General features: G+C 39.5%; 5 protein-coding genes across 5 annotated transcripts; 2 read left to right on the top strand and 3 right to left on the bottom strand.

The window, feature by feature from the left end:
• Nucleotides 1-386: 386 nt before the first annotated feature.
• Nucleotides 387-6,796, bottom strand: LOC6032747 (protein unc-45 homolog B). The gene is made up of 3 exons (XM_038262770.1): nt 6,476-6,796; nt 3,509-3,658; nt 387-3,441 (listed from the first exon to the last, which is right to left on the bottom strand). Exon 3 carries the CDS (start codon nt 3,431-3,433, stop codon nt 575-577), a length of 2,859 nt encoding a protein of 952 aa, XP_038118698.1. The 5' UTR covers nt 3,434-3,441; nt 3,509-3,658; nt 6,476-6,796; the 3' UTR covers nt 387-574.
• A 3,367-nt stretch (nt 6,797-10,163) lies between these two features.
• Nucleotides 10,164-11,300, top strand: LOC6032746 (probable 18S rRNA (guanine-N(7))-methyltransferase). The gene is made up of 3 exons (XM_001843240.2): nt 10,164-10,329; nt 10,392-10,802; nt 10,860-11,300. Exons 1-3 carry the CDS (start codon nt 10,291-10,293, stop codon nt 11,235-11,237), a joined length of 828 nt encoding a protein of 275 aa, XP_001843292.2. The 5' UTR covers nt 10,164-10,290; the 3' UTR covers nt 11,238-11,300.
• Nucleotides 11,301-11,474: 174 nt separating this feature from the next.
• Nucleotides 11,475-12,607, bottom strand: LOC6032745 (vacuolar protein-sorting-associated protein 37 homolog 1). Its single transcript, XM_001843239.2, has 3 exons — nt 12,333-12,607; nt 12,095-12,266; nt 11,475-12,034 (listed from the first exon to the last, which is right to left on the bottom strand). Exons 1-3 carry the CDS (start codon nt 12,444-12,446, stop codon nt 11,625-11,627), a joined length of 696 nt encoding a protein of 231 aa, XP_001843291.1. The 5' UTR covers nt 12,447-12,607; the 3' UTR covers nt 11,475-11,624.
• A 4,951-nt stretch (nt 12,608-17,558) lies between these two features.
• Nucleotides 17,559-18,516, top strand: LOC6032744 (dnaJ homolog subfamily C member 30, mitochondrial). Its single transcript, XM_001843238.2, has one exon. It carries the CDS (start codon nt 17,689-17,691, stop codon nt 18,412-18,414), a length of 726 nt encoding a protein of 241 aa, XP_001843290.2. The 5' UTR covers nt 17,559-17,688; the 3' UTR covers nt 18,415-18,516.
• A 59-nt stretch (nt 18,517-18,575) lies between these two features.
• Nucleotides 18,576-19,562, bottom strand: LOC6032743 (uncharacterized protein C9orf85 homolog). The gene is made up of 2 exons (XM_038262440.1): nt 19,426-19,562; nt 18,576-19,341 (listed from the first exon to the last, which is right to left on the bottom strand). Exon 2 carries the CDS (start codon nt 19,316-19,318, stop codon nt 18,656-18,658), a length of 663 nt encoding a protein of 220 aa, XP_038118368.1. The 5' UTR covers nt 19,319-19,341; nt 19,426-19,562; the 3' UTR covers nt 18,576-18,655.
• Nucleotides 19,563-20,890: the final 1,328 nt, after the last annotated feature.

The raw sequence follows: 20,890 nt of genomic DNA, 5'->3' as shown, positions 1-20,890 counted from the left end.
TTTCTTTTATACCGTGTGTTAGTGTCCTATCAGGTCTGAGCAGAAATTGTGAGCCGGTGTAAATTATGCTCTAGTACAGCACAAACCTAGTTAGCATAACGTGCGTACAACAAAACAGAACATCCAGTGCGTGGTTGGAGTAGTTTGACCAGCAGGAACCGAGTAGCGAACCGTAGTACTGACCAGATCAGACGCAGCTCAGCCCCGATTAGTATTTGCAGTCCTCTATTTAGTCCGTCCGTCTAATTACAAACGAAAAATCCGATTTTGCAAGGCACCAAGAATCAGCTCGAAGCAGGAACCGTGAACCGTCCTAACAACTTTTAAAAAGTTCGCATGTAATGAGGGATTGATTTTCGGACTTTCTAGAAACAAATACAACCAACTTTTTTGTCTGTAAGGTATTGAAACGAGAATTTTTATTAAAAAGTTGTACATATTTTAAACGCTAGTTAAGTTCTTAACGCAATATAAATTGTTCGGTAGAAAACGGCGGCGGAAGCAGTCTTGCTGTCTTTCCTCTAATGCACATTCAGTACGGTCAAACCTGCGCCTCCACGAGCCCACCAACTCGTTACTCGTCAATCTCCTCGATTGTCGCGCTCTGCTCTTTGAACACGTCCGGCGCCAAATCGGCGTCCTTGTTCTCCTCAATCAGTCGGTTCTCTTCGGCGACCTTGAGGATCTTGTGGGCCGTTTCGATCGCCTTGGCCCGCTTCTCGTCGTTCAGCTGCGTTGCGCCGTAAATCATCCGCAGCAGCTCGGTGTCGCAGATTCTTTCCGCGAGGGTTTTGTTGGCGCTGATGACGTTCAGGACGATGACCATGCCGCGGTACTGGACTTCTGGGCAGGGGTTCGCGATGAGGGTTTGGAAGATTTCCATCCACGAGTTGGGGGAGAACATTTTCTCGCAGCATTTTTCGCTGACCGCGGTCAGGTAGGCCAGGGCACCGGACGAGGCGAGGGCGGTCTCTTCGTCCTCTTCCATGGTGAGCAGTGCGAGGAACTTGACGCGATCGTTTTCCTTTTCGTGCATTTTGACGACTTCGGGTGATTGGACCATGTTGCACATGACTTGGGTGGCGGCACGCTGAAGCATCAGGTGATCTTCGGCCATGTACGTCTCGACCTTGCTGATGCCTTGCTCTTTGATGATGCGCTGCCGGGTGGACTCGTTCATGGAGGCCAAATTGCAAAGGGCCATCAGGGCTTCGAAATTTTCGAGGGAGTTGCAATCTGGGTGGAGTTGGTTCAGCAACGGGCGTACGACTTCTAGATTGCGTTGGCCGGGGAAGGCAACTTCCGGGTTGATGGTGATTCCGATGCGGGACAGTGCCTGAGCAGCGTGTCGTTTGCCGTTGGCCGTTCCGTTCAGTGAGAGCGGCAGTAGGACCTTGGCGCCGCCCTGTTGAACGACCTTTCCGCGGACTTCCTGTTCGCTGCACAGGGCGTTGAACACGCGCGCAATCATCTCCTTGCTGTTTTCACTTTCGGTCTTGCACAGCGCAACCAAACCGGAAGTGACGCCTTCGTTGGCCAGAACGATGATGCGCCCGCTCACGAAATCTGGATCGTCCAGTTCGTGCTCCTCCGGGATGTGATGTTTGGCGAACTTGGCTAGTTCAACGAGCTCCGGAAGAATTTCCTGCTTTTCGTAAGCATTCACCAGGTTGACCAGGGTTGTAACAACGCCGTACAACGCGGATTGGTCGCCGGTCTTGGCCAGCTCGATCAACCCTTGGATGGCGGCACGATCCTCGATCAGCTTTTCCTTCACGTCGGCATCTAGCGTCAAATAGGACAAACCTTCGGCGGCAAACTTCCTCACGTCCTTGTCCTTGCCCGGTTTAACCAGGAACTTGCGGCAGGCCTCGGCCAGCTTCTTGGTAGAACCATCCGCAAAAGGACGAATCGACGCGTCCAGTCCGCCAACGCTGCCCATTTTGCACAAGCCAACCAGAGCACGAACGCGAATCTCCTCGTTCTTGCAGGTGTACAACTTCTTCAGGATTTCCGCGCCCGACTGCGCGAGTCCCTTGGCCTTGTCCTTTTTGGAGGCTGCCGCGATGATGCACTCGACGGCGACCTTCTGCTCGAGCAGCACATCGGACTGCGCCATCGCCAGGATCATCTGCAGAACGCCCTCCTTCGAAAGCATCGAGTTGCCGACGTCCAGCGGGCCGGTCAGCAGCGAAGTCAACGCCACCGTTACGCGCACCTTCGACTCGTGGTCCGGCGTCAGCAGTTTGTCCTTGACAAAGTCTTCGATCTGCTCGAGGAACCGCTGCCGGGCCGCATCGTAGTACATGTTCTCGTAGATCCGGGCCAGGCAAACGGTGGCGATGGTGCGCGAGGACGGCGTGATGTTCATGGCGCTCTCGTACTTGTACTCCTCGAGTTCGGAGCAGACCTCCATGAGGCGGAACAGGCCCTTCATCTCGACGAGTCGCTCGGCCCAGTCGATCGTTTTGTAGTGCACGTTCCGGATGATCAGCTCCATGATGGCGTCTCGGGCAAAGCCGGTGATGGTGCGCTCGGTGATGGAGTAAACCAGGCAGGTCAACAGCGTATCGATGAGTTGCTTGTTGCCTTCGACCAGCTCTTTGACCGGTTTGGAGTCGTCCTTGTTTTCCATGCCGGTGCACGAGTTCAGCACGGTCTGCATGCAGTGCTGAGCGACCGAAACCCGATCCTCCAAGTTGCTGTCCAGAATCTGCAGGAACCACGGAATTCCGAGCTCCTTGATTACGGTTTTGGTGCGATCCTCACTCTTGGTGCAGACCTGATCGATGGCGCGGATCGCATTCGTAACGATGTCGTTGTTCTTCTCCACCTTCAGCAGCTTCCCGATCTGGTGGACCAGTCCTTCCTTCATCATGACCTCGGCTCCGGCCGTTTCCCTAGCCAACACCACAATATTGTTCATCGCCTGTTCTCGTTTCTCCTTCGCAGCCGCCAAATCGAACGCAATCTGGAACATCTGAGTCACTTTGTTCGACGTTTGCGCCCGCTGCCTCGACCTTTCCTGGACGATTGCGTGCATCCGCTCCAAGTGCGGCTTGATCGTCTTATTGTTCGGATCCTGGGTGTGAATCGCCCGCAAATCCCGGTACGACTCCTCGAACCTTTCCAGCCCCTCCAGCGCCTGGAACCGCCGGAACAGCGCCTTCGGATCGTTCGGACACCCCTCCAGCGACTTGGTGCAATCGTCCAGCGCCTTCGTGTAATTCTCCAACTTCAAATAGGTCGCCGCACGATTCTTGTAAAACACCGGCAAATCCTTGTGCTTCTCCCCGTTCTTGATCGCCTTCGTGTACCACACCAGCGCCTCATCCCAAAATCCATTCTTGAACTCTTCATTCCCGCGCTCCTTGCACACGTTCGGATCCTCCTCCAGCTCCCGCTGCTTCTGACCTCCATTTTCACTCACCATCGTACCAGCTAAAACCATTTAAACACCACTTTGTATTAGTGTTACTCAACTTGCGAATCTCCAACTCAAACTGACCTGCAGCACCCCCAAAACACTTCCTTTTATTCCAAACTATTGCGCCAGCCAATTTGCGGCCAAGAAAATTCTCGATAATTCACGTCGGTTCTGGGCGGACGATCGACGAGCTGATGCTGTTGCTGCTGCTGCTGCTGCTGCTTCTGGCCACTGCAAGATCACGAAAGAGAGAGGAAAATGTGAAAAACTCTGCTGATGCTTATGGTTTAGGGGGAAATGTGGCGTGGATAAATTTAGAACCCCGAGAATGAACACCGCCGCGCCACAGGCAGAGCGAGCACACGGTGGATTGGGTGGTGTTTGGATAGGATGGTGAAAAGAAAACTGTATTTGTTTTAATTTTAGAGTTTTAAAGCTCTAACGAAAATTATTTCACTTTTTTAGATTTTTGAATTCTAAAATTAACAAATTTACAAATTTAAAAATTTACATATTTACATGTTTACATATTTACAAATCTAAAAATTTATAAATTTGAGAATCTTTGAATTTAAGGATTTTTTTTTAATTTTTGAAATTTAAAAATAGGAATATTACAATTTATAAATTTTGGAATTTCTGAATTCCAGAATTTAAATTTTTTGGGATTCTCGAATTTGATACATTTTTTTAATTTTAAAATTTCAAATTTTGTTGAATATTTGAATTCTATTATTTTAGAATCATAATTTTAGAATTACAGAATTTCACAATTTCAGGGTAACGAAAATAATTTCATATATTTTAGATTTTTCAATTCTAAAATTTACAAATTTACAAATCTACAAATTTACAAATTTACAAATTAACAAATTAACAAATTAACAAATTAACAAATCTAAAATTTACATATTTACATGTTTACATATTTACGAACATACAAATTTACAAATTTTAGAATATTTGAATTTTAGGATTTTTTTAAATTTTTGAAATTTAAAATTTAGAATATTACAATTTATAAATTTTGGAATTTCTGAATCTTAGAATTTAATTTTTTTAGGATTCTCGAATTTGATACATTTTTTAGTTTTAAAATTTAAAATTTTGTTGAATTTTTGAATTCTAATTCTAATAATTTAAGAATAACAGAATTTCACAATTTCAGGGTGACGAAATTTATTTCATTTTTTTAGATTTTTGAATTCTAAAATTTAGAAATCCACAAATTCACAAATAAACAAACTTACAAAATTATAAATTTACAAATTTACAAATTATAAATTTACAAATTAATAAATTTTCAAATTAACAAATTTACAAATTTGCAAATTTACAAATTCACAAATTTAAAAATTTACATATTTACATGTTTACATATTTACAAATATACAAATTTATAAATTTTAGAATTTTATAATTTTAGAAAGAATTCTAGAATTTTAGAATTTTAGAATATTAGAATTTTGGAATTTTAGAATTTTAGAATTTTAGAATTTTAGAATTTTAGAATTTTAGAATTTTAGAATATTAGAATTTTAGAATTTTAGAATTTTGGAATTTTAGAATTTTAGAATTTTAGAATTTTAGAAATTTAGAATTTTAGAATTTTAGAATTTTAGAATTTTAGAATTTTAGAATTTTTAGAAAGTGTGGGAGTTTCGCAGCGGAATTGGAGAGAAGCAGCCCAGGACCGAGTTAGATGGCAACGCATCTGGAGACAGCTCATGATCCGGAGGTTGTACGAGCAGTAAAAGAAACTAAAAGTAAGAATTTTAGAATTTTAGAATTTTAGAATTTTAGAATTTTAGAATTTTAGAATTTTAAAATTTTAGAATTTTAGAATTTAAGAATTTTAGAATTTTAGAATTTTAGAATTTTAGAATTTTAGAATTTTAGAATTTTAGAATTTTAGAATTTTAGAATTTTAGAATTTTAGAATTTTAGAATTTTAGAATTTTAGAATTTTAGAATTTTAGAATTTTAGAATTTTAGAATTTTAGAATTTTAGAATTTTAGAATTTTAGAATTTTAGAATTTTAGAATTTTAGAATTTTAGAATTTTAGAATTTTAGAATTTTAGAATTTTAGAATTTTAGAATTTTAGAATTTTAGAATTTTAGAATTTTAGAATTTTAGAATTTTAGAATTTTAGAATTTTAGAATTTTGGAATTTTGGAATTTTAGAATTTTAGAATTTTAGAATTTTAGAATTTTAAAATTTTAGAATTTTAGAATTTTAGAATTTTAGAATTTTAGAATTTTAGAATTTTAGAATTTTAGAATTTTAGAATTTTAGAATTTTAGAATTTTAGAATTTTACAATTTTAGAATTTTAGAATTTTACAATTTTACAATTTTAGAATTTTACAATTTTAGAAAAGTAGAATTTATGATTTTCAGATGTTTGTGAATTTATGTGTTAGAAATTTTGTAGTTTTGTAAGTTTTGAATTTTCATATCATGAAACAATTAGGAAACATTGAATATCCTAAAACCATAGAATTTATTTTTTTTAGAATTTTTGAATAGAGGAATTAAAAATAATTGAATTCTGAACCAACACGAGTAAAAGCCGCAAAATTTGGACTGATTTAACTATTTCGCAAATTCCGAAACATCTGATAACTTTTTCACAAATTTCAAAGTGTATACCCGTAATGGGCTATCTACAATTACGGCTTCATTTCCATTGATTCAAATTCCTAAGCTAAGTGAAATTTTCTAAGCTAAGTGATTGTAGATAGGCCATAAGGTGTCTACAGGGTGGAAGCAACAAGCGACGCAACGCGTTTTAGAGGCATCAAAATATTGAATTATTAAAAAAAAACAAAATGTAAAACTTTTGAATTTTTTTAAACATAATCATAGGGAGCCCGTGGCGCCTAGTACCTTTAGATAAAGTAGAATAATTAACTATTTTATTTCTTCAATTATTCCAAAAATAAAAACCTGACTATGAAGTTTTGATTTATTCCTAACTACAGTTTTGATAGTTTTTAGAATAAATCCCAAATTTAATAGTACCCTTATATGAGTCATGCTTACCACGTCAGAAAATTAAATTAAACTCGAATCCTCAAATGGTGAGCCCGGTTCGAAGTAAACAAACCCCGAAGGAATCCGGTTCCAAATTGCCCGATAATTCTCGACGTCTCGGACGTCCCTTTTTTCGAACGGAATTTCACGTGCACTTTCGAGAAAACTGAACCAACACGCGGTCACTCGGCTGCTGCACCTGATTTGACTTAATTTTCTCCTCTATTTTTAACTTTTTCCGAACAGATGTTCCCGTTCGACGGCAGGCAGGAGGAAAATTCACGAACCTTTTGTTTTCATTCATGCACTCCCTGTTCAGCGGTGAAAAGATAGCGGTATTTTGTGTTGACGTTTCTGGCGAGGGGTGCACCGATGGTGGTGATTACTAGATTGGACACGCTTATTTGAAATAAGTAATTGCTGAGTTATTTTTACTGTTTTAAAACCGAACTTACTCTAGAATGAGTTATATATTAACATATCGATGCCAACATTTCAAAAAGCATCATGTACAAACCATGCGTTTTGAGAAAAACGCATTTGAATGTTGAGCATCCATTTTCAATTACCATTTTTATATAAAAGCAAAATAAGATGTTCTAATGATAACAAACGATGAAAAACGTTGCTTTTGTTGATACTTGATCATCCATATTCAATAAAACAAATTCTTAAATTCTTAAATTTTAAATTTTAAATTCTTAAATTCTTAAATTCTTAAATTCTTAAATTCTTAAATTCTTAAATTTTAAATTCTTAAATTTTTAAATTCTTAAATTTTAAATTCTTAAATTCTTAAATTCTTAAATTCTTAAATTTAAATTCTTAAATTCTTAAATTTAAATTCTTAAATTCTTAAATTCTTAAATTTTAAATTCTTAAATTCTTAAATTCTTAAATTTTAAATTCTTAAATTCTTAAATTCTTAAATTCTTAAATTCTTAAATTTAAATTCTTAAATTCTTAAATTCTTAAATTTAAATTCTTTAAATTTTAAATTCTTAAATTCTTAAATTTAAATTCTTAAATTCTTAAATTCTTAAATTTTAAATTCTTAAATTCTTAAATTTAAATTTAAATTTAAATTCTTAAATTCTTAAATTCTTAAATTTAAATTCTTAAATTCTTAAATTTTAAATTCTTAAATTCTTTAAATTCTTAAATTCTAAATTCTTAAATTCTTAAATTCTTAAATTCTTAAATTCTTAAATTCTTAAATTTTTTTAAATTTAAATTCTTAAATTCTTAAATTTTAAATTTAAATTCTTAAATTCTTAAATTCTTAAATTTTAAATTCTTAAATTTAAATTCTTTTAAATTTAAATTCTTAAATTCTTAAATTCTTAAATTTTAAATTTAAATTTAAATTCTTAAATTCTTAAATTCTTAAATTTTAAATTTTAAATTCTTAAATTTTAAATTTTAAATTCTTAAATTCTTAAATTCTTAAATTCTTAAATTTTAAATTTTAAATTCTTAAATTTTTAAATTCTTAAATTTAAATTCTTAAATTTTAAATTTCTTAAATTTTAAATTCTTAAATTTAAATTCTTAAATTCTTAAATTTCTTAAATTCTTAAATTCTTAAATTTAAATTTTAAATTCTTAAATTCTTAAATTTAAATTCTTAAATTTAAATTCTTAAATTCTTAAATTCTTAAATTCTTAAATTCTTAAATTCTTAAATTCTTAAATTCTTAAATTCTTAAATTCTTAAATTCTTAAATTCTTAAATTCTTAAATTCTTAAATTCTTAAATTTTTAAATTCTTAAATTCTTAAATTCAAATTCATAAATTTTGCAAAGGGTTCCACCAGAAAACATGAAATCAAGCAAAACATTGTAAAACGGCCATTGTCATTTTTCAAAACATTGAGAAAAACAAGAAAGAAATTTGCGATTAGTTTTTCAATTCATATTTCAAACCAATTAAGCAAAGTGCGAAAATAATTTACACAATATGTGTAAAAATGGTATAGTTATGCATCCTTAAACTAAATTTGGTGGAAAAATTGATTTATTTCGATAAAATGAATTAAAAAAGAACATTAGCCCCGGTCGATAGTTTCACCCGTGTTCGATCGTATTGAGCCCTTTGCGTTTTAGCGCCTTTGTAAACATTGGCAGTTTCATTTTCCACTTGGGCCCCGGTCCAAACACGATGACAGTTTGTTTTTGTTGTTCTTTAGTTTATTGGTCTGGGAGGCCAAATCAAAACAGATTCAGCTTTGCTGATTGGACTTTTGCAAGTAACGTAATTTTATTAGTTTTTTAAGCTGTTTTTCACTTTTCGCGGCCAGTTCTAAGGTATTTTTGTGTGAAATAGATACCTGATCGCGATATTGAAGTGTGCATAATCGAAAAGCACGAATTTTCCTGTCATGGTTACCCCGGAGACAACCCACGGTAAGATTTTCTATCATTTGAGATTCGTCGATGTTATTTGATTATTCTTCACTTAATTTTAGCTGTGCCACTGCCAATATGTTTTCGCTGCAAGCGGCCCACGATCTTTTTAATCGTCGTGGAACGAGTGAGAATGTTTCGTCGGTTTTGGAGCCCAAGCTGAACTTATTGTATCGTGTGAAGTACGTTCAAAATCTACGTCCGTAGCATCGACGGCATCACGGAATCGGCCACAAAGGCGGGGACTAAGACACCAGCATCGATGCCGCAAAATTACTTGGCTGTTTTGGGCGAACTGCTGAATGCTTTTTACCGGGTGGTGGCTTTGATTGCATGAGCGGCTCAACCGGGGAAAAGTGTATCTTCAGTGCAAAGTGCTTTGGGCAGTTTCGTCGGAACGAGCTGGCCTGAAACGACCGAATAGTGCGACACGAAATAGCAAACCGGAGAAATTTACCCGGCAATTAATGACTTGGTGCAAGTGAATGTGATTTTCTAATAGAATAGTTTAAAACACGTTTAAATGAGCAGCTATCTAAAAGAATCGGGATGTTACACGTATTGACGAGGTAGGAATTAACCAGAAATACACAAGAAACCTTATTTTAATTAAAAATCGTTAGTTTTGATAATTTAAAACAAAAGGCCAAACTTCGTTTCGATCTTTGTTTTGAACAACATTGTGTTTGTCCCTGAGACGATCACGTGTTCGAAATCAAAACAACTCAGTTTCCACATTGGACCTTTGCAGCAAAGGGTCTATTTGGAAGTAGAAAATAAACAAAACGTAATAAACTTTGGCCTTTTGCAAAAAATGATTTTTTTTCACATAATAACATTGTTTTATATGCATTTCTCGATATGTAGTGATAGATAAGGACTAAAGACACCGTTTACACCAAAAATCCCGTTTGTTTACACTTTTGACTTAGGTCGTTTAACAATGTTTTGCTTGAAATAGGGTTGAAATCACACTCTAAAAGGGTTTGTTTACCTTGTGTTGACAGATAAAGGGTAGATAAAACTTCTGATTTTGAGTGTACTTTGTATAGAGTTATCTACGTGCGCATGTATTGCGTGTACGTACACGAAAAAGATTGAGGTTAAATTTTGTACCCGCCAGCAAAACAAATGGGGTGCTAGTGTGCGTGAGCTTGGGTTTAGATAACTCTATTCAAAACTGAATAGTTCCTTGATTGCATGCAAAATGTCCCTGAACCAATCTAAACGTGTACCTATTACAATCCTGCTTTGTGCCGAAAGCAAATCGTTTCACCCCTCGACTCATCAGAAGCAAAACTGTCAAAACGCCGATTGAAAAATAAACAGCTCGCTCCATGTGCTTCAAGAGTTTAGATTTCAAAGTTGTAAAATTTTCTAATTAATCGAACAGATTTTGTTAAAATAATCAAACTGTGATGGCACGTCGCCCGGAGCATCTCGCTCCACCGGAGATTGTAAGTTTTGGTCTTGATTCTTCCAGCTGGAGGAGAAATTCAACTCTTGTTTACCCTTGCAGTTCTACAACGAAGATGAAGCGCAAAAGTACACAAACAACACCCGAATCATCGAGATCCAGGTACAGATGTGCGAGCGGGCCATCGAGCTGCTGGCGCTGGGCGAGGACGAACCGCACATGATCCTGGACATTGGCTGCGGGTCGGGCCTGTCGGGAAGCGTGCTGGAGGACCAGGGCCACGCCTGGATCGGAATCGACATCGCCAAGGCCATGTTGGACGTGGCGGTGGAGCGCGAGGTCGAGGGGGATCTGGTGCTGGGGGACATGGGCCAGGGCATGCCGTTCAAGGCGGGCACATTCGACGGGGCGGTTTCGATTTCCGCCCTGCAGTGGCTGTGCAACGCGGACAAAAAGTCGCACGTGCCCTCGAAGCGACTCTATCAGTTCTTCAGCACGCTGTTTTCCTGTTTGGTGAGTTGATTTTAACGAGAGGGAAACGTTCAAACTAACTAACTCTTCGCTTTTCAGACGCGCAACGCCCGGGCCGTGTTCCAGTTCTATCCGGAAAACGCCGACCAAATCGAACTTATTACGTCCCAAGCGATGAAGGCCGGTTTCTACGGCGGTCTCGTCGTGGACTATCCCAACTCGGCCAAGGCGAAGAAGTACTTCCTGGTGCTGATGACGGGCGGGATGGTGAAGCTGCCGGCGGCGCTCGGAACCGAGGCCGACTCGGGCCAGATTCCGTACAGCCGGAAGCGCGAGCTGGCGAATAATGCCCGCGGGAGGCCGCTTAAAAAGTCCCGCGAGTGGGTCCAGGCGAAGAAAGAGCGGCGGCGGCAGCAGGGCAACGACACGCGCTCCGACTCCAAGTACACGGCGCGGAAGCGAAGTGGGCGGTTTTGAGGTGAGGGGCGAGTTGTTTGTTATTGTATAAAGATGCTACGGCTGTAGCAAACACGAAGCGGAGAGATGTGTTGCCAATGATCCGAATTCCTTACGTTTGACAACTTAGTGACGTGATGGGAGCAAGGGAGTCTATGCGAAGTGACCCTACACCCGCTAAACATTTGCAGTGTTCTATGCCAGATACCCTCAGAACGGGAGGCTCTCAGATTAATCCCTTTTAAAAGCGTCGCAAAAGCTCAGTGATATAAACTTTATTTCCGAGCAAATTTTGAAATCAGCGTCAAACATTAATCTCTCTTCTCTTAAATACGTAAAACATCCCAACCCAATTCGGCATGCGCGTGTGTGTTTGTATGAGTGCAAAATCCCTAAAGAAACCCTCGATTAGTACGGCGGTCGATTCCACTGGGGCATTCCCGGCATCGGCATTGAAACCGGTCCCAGCGGGTACGGCACCGCTCCGGCATTCGGCATCGGCGGATAGAACCCGGATCCGGCATGCACCGGCGGCGGCGGGTAAGGACTGCCAAAGCTAGGACGCTGTAACGGTTGCTGTTGACTGCTGGCGCTGCCACTGAGCCCGTTTCGCACCAGTTCCGTCATCTTTTCCGCCTTCAGCTTGCGGCTGTGCATGGTTCGGCGACTGCTCATGAACTTGTCCAGGTACACGTCGATGGCGATTTCGTTGTCGAGAAACTGCTTGACGATCTGCTCGGACTCTTCCTCACTTTCGGCGGCCGCCGTCTGGAGCAGGGCCAGCACCGTGTCCGGGTTTGTGCTGCCCGATTTGGTTTCTGGAAAAAGAACAATAATTTAAAATAAAATTGAACATATCATCAATTTTAAACCCTTACTCAGATCATCTGACTTTTGGCGAACGGACGTGGCCAGCGCCCGGCCCTGTTCCGACAGATCGTTGACGCGCGACCGCAGCTCGATCACTTTCGGCTCTTTTTCCAGGTTGCTCTCGGCCAGGCTGCGGTTCTCGCCGAGCAGCAGATCCTTCTCGGATTCCAGCGATTGGACCTGCAATCGTTATCATGTTCAAGTTATGACTCAGCCGTGATTGTTTTTTGTTTGTTTTGCACTTACGGCCTGATCGACCCGTTCGTCCAGTTTGTCGTCATCGTTCAGCAGATCCTTCAGCTCGTCCGAGGACAGATTCTGCAGCGTCCGCACCGCCTGATTTAAATACTGTTGGTACATCTGAAGTTTGTGTTCCGGAACAAAGAAAGCACTTTTTTCTTCCCACTGCAACAACAACACCCAGAACTATTCGATAAACAATTAACGTTCCTCTTCCTGCTTGTTTTTCGCAGCGCAGGCCAGGCAAATATTTTTCTATTTTCGTTCTTGTTTTGAGTGACGTTTCCCAAACTTGACAGATGATTATGCTTGAAAGCCTTGAAAGTCGGTTTAGGGATGTCAACGAATTCATGGTGTAAACAGGGATGGAAAATTTAATCATCGTTTCTGTTCAGAAATTATTAGGAGAGCAGGAAATTTTAAAAATAATGTGCAACATCAAAATTTTTTTTAACGCTATTAGAAATAAAAGTAAATATTAAAATTTAAAAAAACAGTACACATTTCGACGCATACATTTCAAAAAGCATCATGTACAAACCATGCGTTTTGAGAAAAACGCATTTGAATGTTGAGCATCCATTTTCAATAAGGCTTTCTAGGCCCAGTGAAAAAAATAATAATTTAATTCAAAAATGATGAACTTCTCGTCACAGTGTCCTGATGCAAACAATGATCGAGCTCGAGCTGTCACAGCCCTGCGAAGTATGTTGGCTGACATATCGAGCGGTCAGTCAAAAAAACCAGCTAGAAGTCGCCTAACAAAAAACTTTTGCTAGAAAGAGATAGGAAACCTGATACAAACATTCGTCCAGCTGTAATGTAAACATACTTTGAATATATTGGTAAATTTCTAACTAGAAAGCCTTATAATAACTTCTTTTGAAATCACCAACGTCTATATCACCCTGCTGTCATTGAGCGGGACGCTTTGTTATGATTCGTTTTTCTTCGCCGAATGTACATGGCGCTTTGTTCATGATGCTTGTTTTCGTCACGAGGTTTATGTAGTCTTTTGTTTGACAGGTTGACAGGGCTATATAAACAGGGACTGCTGATGGCAGAGATATTGTTTATGTTACTTTATTTAAAATCATGATTAAACAGAGTTTACTGAAGTAACTTTTGCTCATTTTTGGTGGAGAGGTAGCTTATTAGGAGTACTTTTAGAATATGCAATAACCCAGAAAGTGTCAAAATGTACATGATGCATTTTGAAATGTTACCGTCGATTTGACAACAATAAAAATCAAGATTTATAAGCGAAGATGGCGTGCATGCCCGAAATGTCAAAATAACACAGTGATACTGTCACCACCAATCCAATTTAGCAGATTTATCGGAATTCCCCAAGATCTTAATCTTCGACGGGACATGCTTGGTAAGCGCCTTAGAATTCTACCTAAAATGTCTCTTTCTAACGCCTTTTCCATCCTTACAGACCTCTGCGGAAAACAGAACCACGATCCGGTTCACTCAGAGGCGGCGGTGTCAACGACACCAAGTGCAGTTCAAAAACAGCGAAATGGCTCACGGTCTCACGGGCCAAATTTTCTGCAGCACTTGAAGGAGCAGATGGAAATTATTTGAAATGTTCAATAAATAAAAATGCAAACATCAATAAAATACAATTTTAATTTCAATTCAACATTTTGTTGATTCAATTCAATGACTAATTTTAATTTGATAAAATTCGTGAGTTGTTTCCATAACGAAACCGACGTTGATTCAACAAAATTCTGATTTGAATGCGCCTTCTGTCAAATTATGGTCAACAAAAGTGAGGGTTGATCGAGGGGTTGATTCAACAAAAGAGCTGCTTTGAAACAACGAAATGTCTTGATTTGAAACAACAAAATTAGAGAGTTGATTCAATGCAAAAATTTTGTTGATTATATTAGTTATAATACGTCCATGATCGAAGGGGAGATTTCACGAAATTAATAACGACGATGTGGTTAGTTAGTTAGTCTACTGCACTGAAAGAAAGGCACACAGCAATATCACATGTTTTACACGTGAGTCTGCCCCATACGGCTTAACATGTGAATTTCATGAGCAAAGCACTTAAATCAAATCATGGCACGAACCTGTCATTCCAAATGAAAAACACGTTGATCTGACGTGAAATCTCACATGAATTTCCAATGATTGGCTTATAAAAATGTGATGAGATTGTAGTGCGATTCAAATGGATTTCCATTGGAATTCATGTGTGTTCAATATTTAGTATTTTCTTTTGGATTGAAATTTAATTATTTAAACATTGCTTGCATAAATAAATTTATTTTTCAAAATAGTAAAAACTCATACAATACATAAGATTTTTCCACTGATTCTGAAGGTCACTGTTACGCAGCGTCGGAAAGTCTGATTGCGATTCCGTTTCCGCGCTGCGTCCGTAGAACTTGAGAGCACTTCCTGGCGGACGTCGGGAAGCACCGCCCGAAATAATTGGTTCTCGTAGTTTTCCATAGCCAGCCGGATGAAACTAGAGCGGATCTTCCGATTCGCCGGATCAGGTGTGGATTCCGATGCCGAAGCTGGAACTTGATTTCCTGAAAAAAATGTGAAACTTAGTTAGTATCAAATTTTCTGCACCTTCACTATGTATTCTTTTTTGTACTCACCGAAAACTTATTGAATGCTCAGTTTAAATTTGCAAACAAATCTTTAGAAAAGATAAAATTCGTTTACAAAAACAGCCAGAAGCAATTTTTGACCATCATCGTCCGTGGCCATCTTAGTAATGAAATTTTTTCACCATACGCAATTAAAACCCAAAACATTTGAGTCTCACGTGTTTTTCACTTCGCAATCAAAGGAAAAGTCAAATGGGGCAAATCAAAGTGCAATTCATTTCAATCTCACGTGACATTCTCTTCAAAACCAAAGGACAAGCGGATTGGGGCAAATCTAAGTGAAATTCATTTGAATCTCACGTGAACATCATCCGAATAATGAGTGAATTCTTTTTTGTCAACGAACAGCTGGATATGAATGTTTTAAACATTAATTTGATATGTAAAGCACGTGAGATTCAAATGAAAAGCACGTGAAGTTATCGTGTTGGTTTTTGGAGTGACTCACGTGAAAAAACATTTGATTTTTCTATGTTGGATTTTTTCAGTGTGTCCAAAATGTTCTGATTTTATTGTAATCGAAAAGTCCCCCACACTGAAAGAAAGACACACAGCAATATCACATGTTTAACAAGTGAATCTGCCCCATACGACTTGGCATGTGAATGTCATGTGTAAATCACTTCGAAAATTCTCATCGCGCGACGCGGTTAACTCAAAAGCAAAACACGTTAACTTCATATGAAAACGCTTTTGAATTTGCAATGCTTTTCTCACGAATGTTAAATGATTTTGTAGTCTAAATTGACTGGGTTTCCAGTGGTTTTCAGGTGTTAAAACGATGAAAGGGGTTTTCTTATTTTTACAATTTTATTACACGGTTTCAATGATAAATAAGATTTATTTTTATAAATAAAAACATTTTTAAGAATACTTAAATTACATAAATCGGCGTTGTGAAGTTCGTTCACCGAGACATTCAAGAATTCGCCCTGCCGGAACGGCGAATCGGCAAGGTCAGATCGTTCGAGAACGGGTTCAAGCTGGCCGAAAAAAAGTGCAGCAAGTACCAAACACTTCACGATCCGACAGCTGGCCGATCCGTAGCTCGCCCGTGTTATCTATGATGAATCTTGAGAAGCACCGTCACCGCCGGATCCTGATCTTCTGAAAAAAAAAAAAAATAAATAAATAAATATATTTGTATTATTTTTAAACAACCTAACTATTTATCTTGATTTTACCTACCATTGCGCCCAAATATTAAAATAATCTAAGGGAACTAGTTGGCTAAAAGCTCGGTTAGAAGTAATTTCTATCCGAAAAGCAAATTCTTCACCATCCTCGTGCGTGACCATCTTACTTATGGAAAGTTTTTTGCCACACGCATTTGCCACACAACATTTGAACCTAACGTGTTTTTCACTACAAAATCAAAGGAAATATCGAATGGGGCAAATCGATGTGAAATTCATTTGAATCTGAAGTGAAAAGCATACGAAATAAGAATGAAAGGCTTTTTGCTAACGATCAGCTGGTTTAAAATGATTTTCACATCTATATGACATGGAAAGCATGTGCTTGTCAAAGGAAAAGCACGTGATCTTATGGTGTGAATTTTTGGAGACTCTCACGTGAAAAAACACTTGAGTTTGCTATGTTGGTTTCTTTCAGTGTGCAGAGCCTCACACATGAGGTACTGAGGTTTTGCTGATTGAGCATTAATCGAGCAACTTGCTTTAATCGCGGCGAGGTAAACGAAGTTATGCTTTGTTCGCAGTTTGGATAACTGTTGTCGGCTGTGCTGATGATGTTGGTGGCGTCGATCAATTATACGGAAAGCAATTTCCGTAACTTATTCAACAAAATATTTTGTTGAATCAAACCTCATACAGGCTGATTCTACAAAATATTTGTCTGCGTGATGTTTTGATGATATCAACAGCCCTGTCAAATTTGATCAGGATCGGAAAGCGTAATTTTCAAATGCTTTTCCGCTTCAGATGGAATGACCCCTATGTATAAATCTCTGAAATTTCCAAAAATATTAAAAGAAATATAAATATTCGTATTTTTTTTTAATTTCTTTCTCTAATATTGAAATGAGCCTATACATTTTAGAATTTATCAATTTTGAATTTTAACACGTCACTCGTCAGTGATAATAATTTGGAAAATTGGAGCCTAACATTTCAAAAGGGCATATCCAGGTTTTTAAGCGAAGATGGCGCTCGAATGGTGAACGCCCGAAATGTCAAAATCGCGCAGTAGCACCAACATTAGAAAAAAAATATGGCTGTCATGCCATGGGACACTTGTTCCGTAATGTTAGTACCACTGCGTGATTTTGACATTTCGGGCGTTCACCATTCGAACGCCATCTTCGCTTAAAAACCTCGATACCTTCTGTAAGCAATAGTGTATCCCTTTCACTCGAATGACAGTTTACATAAGGTGTGAAAGGGACACACTCTTGTCTAAAAAAGTGTTGTGCCCAAATAAAATGGCAAGCACGAATTTTCGGTAATATTTACATAAAATCATAAGAACAAAAAAAAAATTGTTGGCGAAAAAAAATTCGAACTTTGCAGCCAACCCCTGTTAAAAAAAATCCACGGGCTGTCAAAAATCAAAACAATCAAAACAAACGTCAAATTACATAAACATGATATAACCGTTGTTGACATTTTGGACTTTTGTTTTGATTTATTAAAAGAAATTGTGAAATGAGTGAATAAACGTTCCTAAAATCTCGAAAACCTATTGCAAAAACTGGGGGAATGGGTTTGCTAAAGTTTACATCCACACTAGGTGCTGTCCTCAACCAAACGAAACAAAATGTGGACCTGTTGGGCATCGGAGCGACCTATCCGATCATCCAGCGGTGCATCAGCGTGTACGGCGCCGCACGAAGGTCCCACTACGACGCGCTGGGAATTAGTCCGGCGGCAACCCAGAACGACATCAAGCAGGCCTACTACAACCTGTCAAAGGTGTACCATCCGGACCGGAACGAGGGCAGCGACACGGCGGCGGAAAAGTTTCGTGCCATCACCGAGGCGTACGAAGTGCTTGGGAATTATCGGCTGAGAAAGCTGTACGACAAGGGCATTTTGCACACCGCAGGTCGTCAGTACGCGCGCCAGCAGGACGCGGTCAGCAAGGAGGCCGAGGAGGAAGAGGACGATCCGCAAACGCGGTTCTACAAGAAGCGCATGACGCGAACGCACGTTCCGACGGCTTCGGGGAGGACACCGATTTACGATTTTGACGAGTGGTCTCGGAACCATTATGGGGCGAGCTTTAACCGGAAGAAGAAGGCGGAGGAAAAGTTCCGGGCACGGGCCGCCCAGGACGAGCTGGTTAATTCTACTGTGATCCAGGGGTACGTCGTGTACGCCATGGTCGGGCTGGGCCTGATGTACGTGCTTATTCTGATGCAGGAACGGTCCCACGATACGCCGAAACCGTTGCCAGAGAAGAATGTAGCGGAGGATGAAAAGTAGGATTGTTTACAAGGTTTTAGTTAGTTATGTATTTTAAAAACATGAGTGTAAATAGATCATTGATATATTTTGCTGCGAATAAACTGAGAGTAAAAAGTTGGTTGTATTTTTTTTATTAGGTTTGCTTTTTTTGTCACGGCATTCAATAAAAAATATTTATAAGGGCAAAAATATATTATTTTCATTATTTCAACCATTTGAAGAAAAAGCAACATTAATTTATGATAAACCTAACCACGACCTAACCCAAAGAATGTTCATCACTGAGGTCTTCATAGTCATCGTCGTCGTCGTCATCATCCGAGAACAGACTATCCACGTCCCCTTCCACGGTGGACAACTTCAGCTGCTCGAACTTTTCCATCAACTCAGCCCTCGTGTGCGGAACTCCGGCCGGTTTCTTCTTCTTGTCTTCCTCGTAATCCTCTCCGTCCGAATCCTTCTTTTCCTTCTTCTTGCCTTTGTTCATGTATCGCAGGAACGTGCGCCGCTTCCGCTCCGGCAGCGACTTGATCAGATGGTCCATCTCTACCTTCAGCTTCTGCTTCTCGACGTCGGTCGGTTCCGGTGGAACAATGTGCGTCTCATCGGCCGGCGCCAAACACTTGGCGCAGCACCGGCTGGCCAGGGCACAGTCCCGGCACAGGACGTGGTACGCCCGCTTGACCTTGCGCTCGTTGCACTTGTTGCAGGATTTGGGCTGCGTCAACGGTTTGTACTTCCGGTACTTGATCTTCCACTCGATCTGCTCCTTGCAGCGCTCGCAAACTTCGCACACGTTCAGGTTGCTAATCAGCTTGATCAGCGGCGTGTGCTTGTCGTGCAGGTCGTTCTTGAACGCGAACGAATTCTGGTGCTTCTGGGCACGGGTCCGGCGGCCGCCGTCACCGCGGCGAGAACTCATCCTGCAGCTGTTTTGAAGGGAATCTGCGAGATATTAAATCAGCAACATGGAGTTAAACTTTCTGTCCAATTAATGTGCAGTCTCTGATGAAGATAATGCATACTCACTTCAAAAATTCACAAATTTCACTTAAATTTACAACACCTTTTAACGAAACAGCTGAAACAACGCAGTTTGTGTATCGTTTCGTTTCCTTCACGTGTTTGTGTTTTGATTTTTGTTCTGTCACATAAGTCCACTGACAACAGAGCCGTCATGTAATGGTGGCCAATCTGGAAAGTTTTGTGAGCTTGCACGTTTAAAAAAGTTTAACAAAAATGAATGATTTCAATCCAAAATATTACAGAGTGAATTCGCTTATCTGGATGGAACTGCATTCGAATTAACAAATTCAAATTCGATAACTGGAACGACTGACAGCTGCCAAATGCTTGAAACCACGTGCTTTGAAATCGTCGAAAAATGTGATTAAAATGTCAACATCAGTGTGACAACTAGTTCTGAAGTTAGAGTGCTTTAAGTGCTTTCTTACTTACCAGCTTGGAAAATAATAAAGCTTTAGAAGGAGACAGAATATCACATGTTTTGGTCTCAATATTGGGCTGGATTGCTAAATATCTGGCTTCAACAAAATTACCAAGTGACCGTCAATGTGGTCCGTTAGTCCGTTCACGAATTAGTCATGACAATCCGGTTTCTGATTTGGTGGGCACCCAAATATATAAAATTTGGATTAATCCAGATTTTTAAGCGAAAATGGCGTTCGAATGATGAACGCCCGAAATGTCAAAATCACGCAGTGGTACCAACATTACGAAAAAAGTGTTCCATGTATGACACACACATTTTATTTTCTAATGTTGGTGCTACTGCGCGATTATGACATTTGGGACGGTCACCATTCGAACGCCATCTTTGCTTAAAAACCTGGATAGGACACTCTTTTGAAAGCGCCGTCATCATCTTTCCTGGCTGGACTTCATGTCCATCAAATCTAGCCTAGCAGAACTTTAAGGTCGGTTCCTTGATCCTTTTTGGTCGCGGCGCTAGTCTCTTCCCAACTCTACTCGCGACATTTCAGTTTAGTGTCGTGGCGAAATTTTTTTTTTTGTTTCGAATGTGACATTTGAGATACACTCAAAAAAGAAACGACCCAAAATTGCTTTGCGAGACGAAAAACACTCGCGCTGTTATTTGGATTTATTTCCGAAATCAAATTATTTACATTTTGCTTTGTTTGCGATTTTGCCGTAAACAAGTCTGCGAGTTTGGGAAACTGTTATGAGCATGAGCATGGTCGACTGCCAATGAGCTGCAACTCCGTTATTGACGGATCAGCTGAAGTTACACAATGAACCAACAGATGAGTAGTGGGAGCTAATCATCCTCACTGTATTGTGATTTCGGAAATAAATCGAAATAACAGCGCGAGTTTTTTCATCTCACGAAGCAATTTTGGGTAGTTTCTTTTCTGAGTGTATGTCAAATGTCACATTCGAAACCAAAACCAAATTTCGCCGCGGCACCAAACTGAAATTTCGTGAGTGGAGTTGCGAAGAGACTAGCGCCGCG

This window comes from Culex quinquefasciatus, chromosome 3 (genome assembly GCF_015732765.1).
Source record: "Culex quinquefasciatus strain JHB chromosome 3, VPISU_Cqui_1.0_pri_paternal, whole genome shotgun sequence".
NCBI lineage: Eukaryota > Metazoa > Arthropoda > Insecta > Diptera > Culicidae > Culex > Culex quinquefasciatus.
This window is presented reverse-complemented; position numbering and strand designations above follow the sequence as displayed.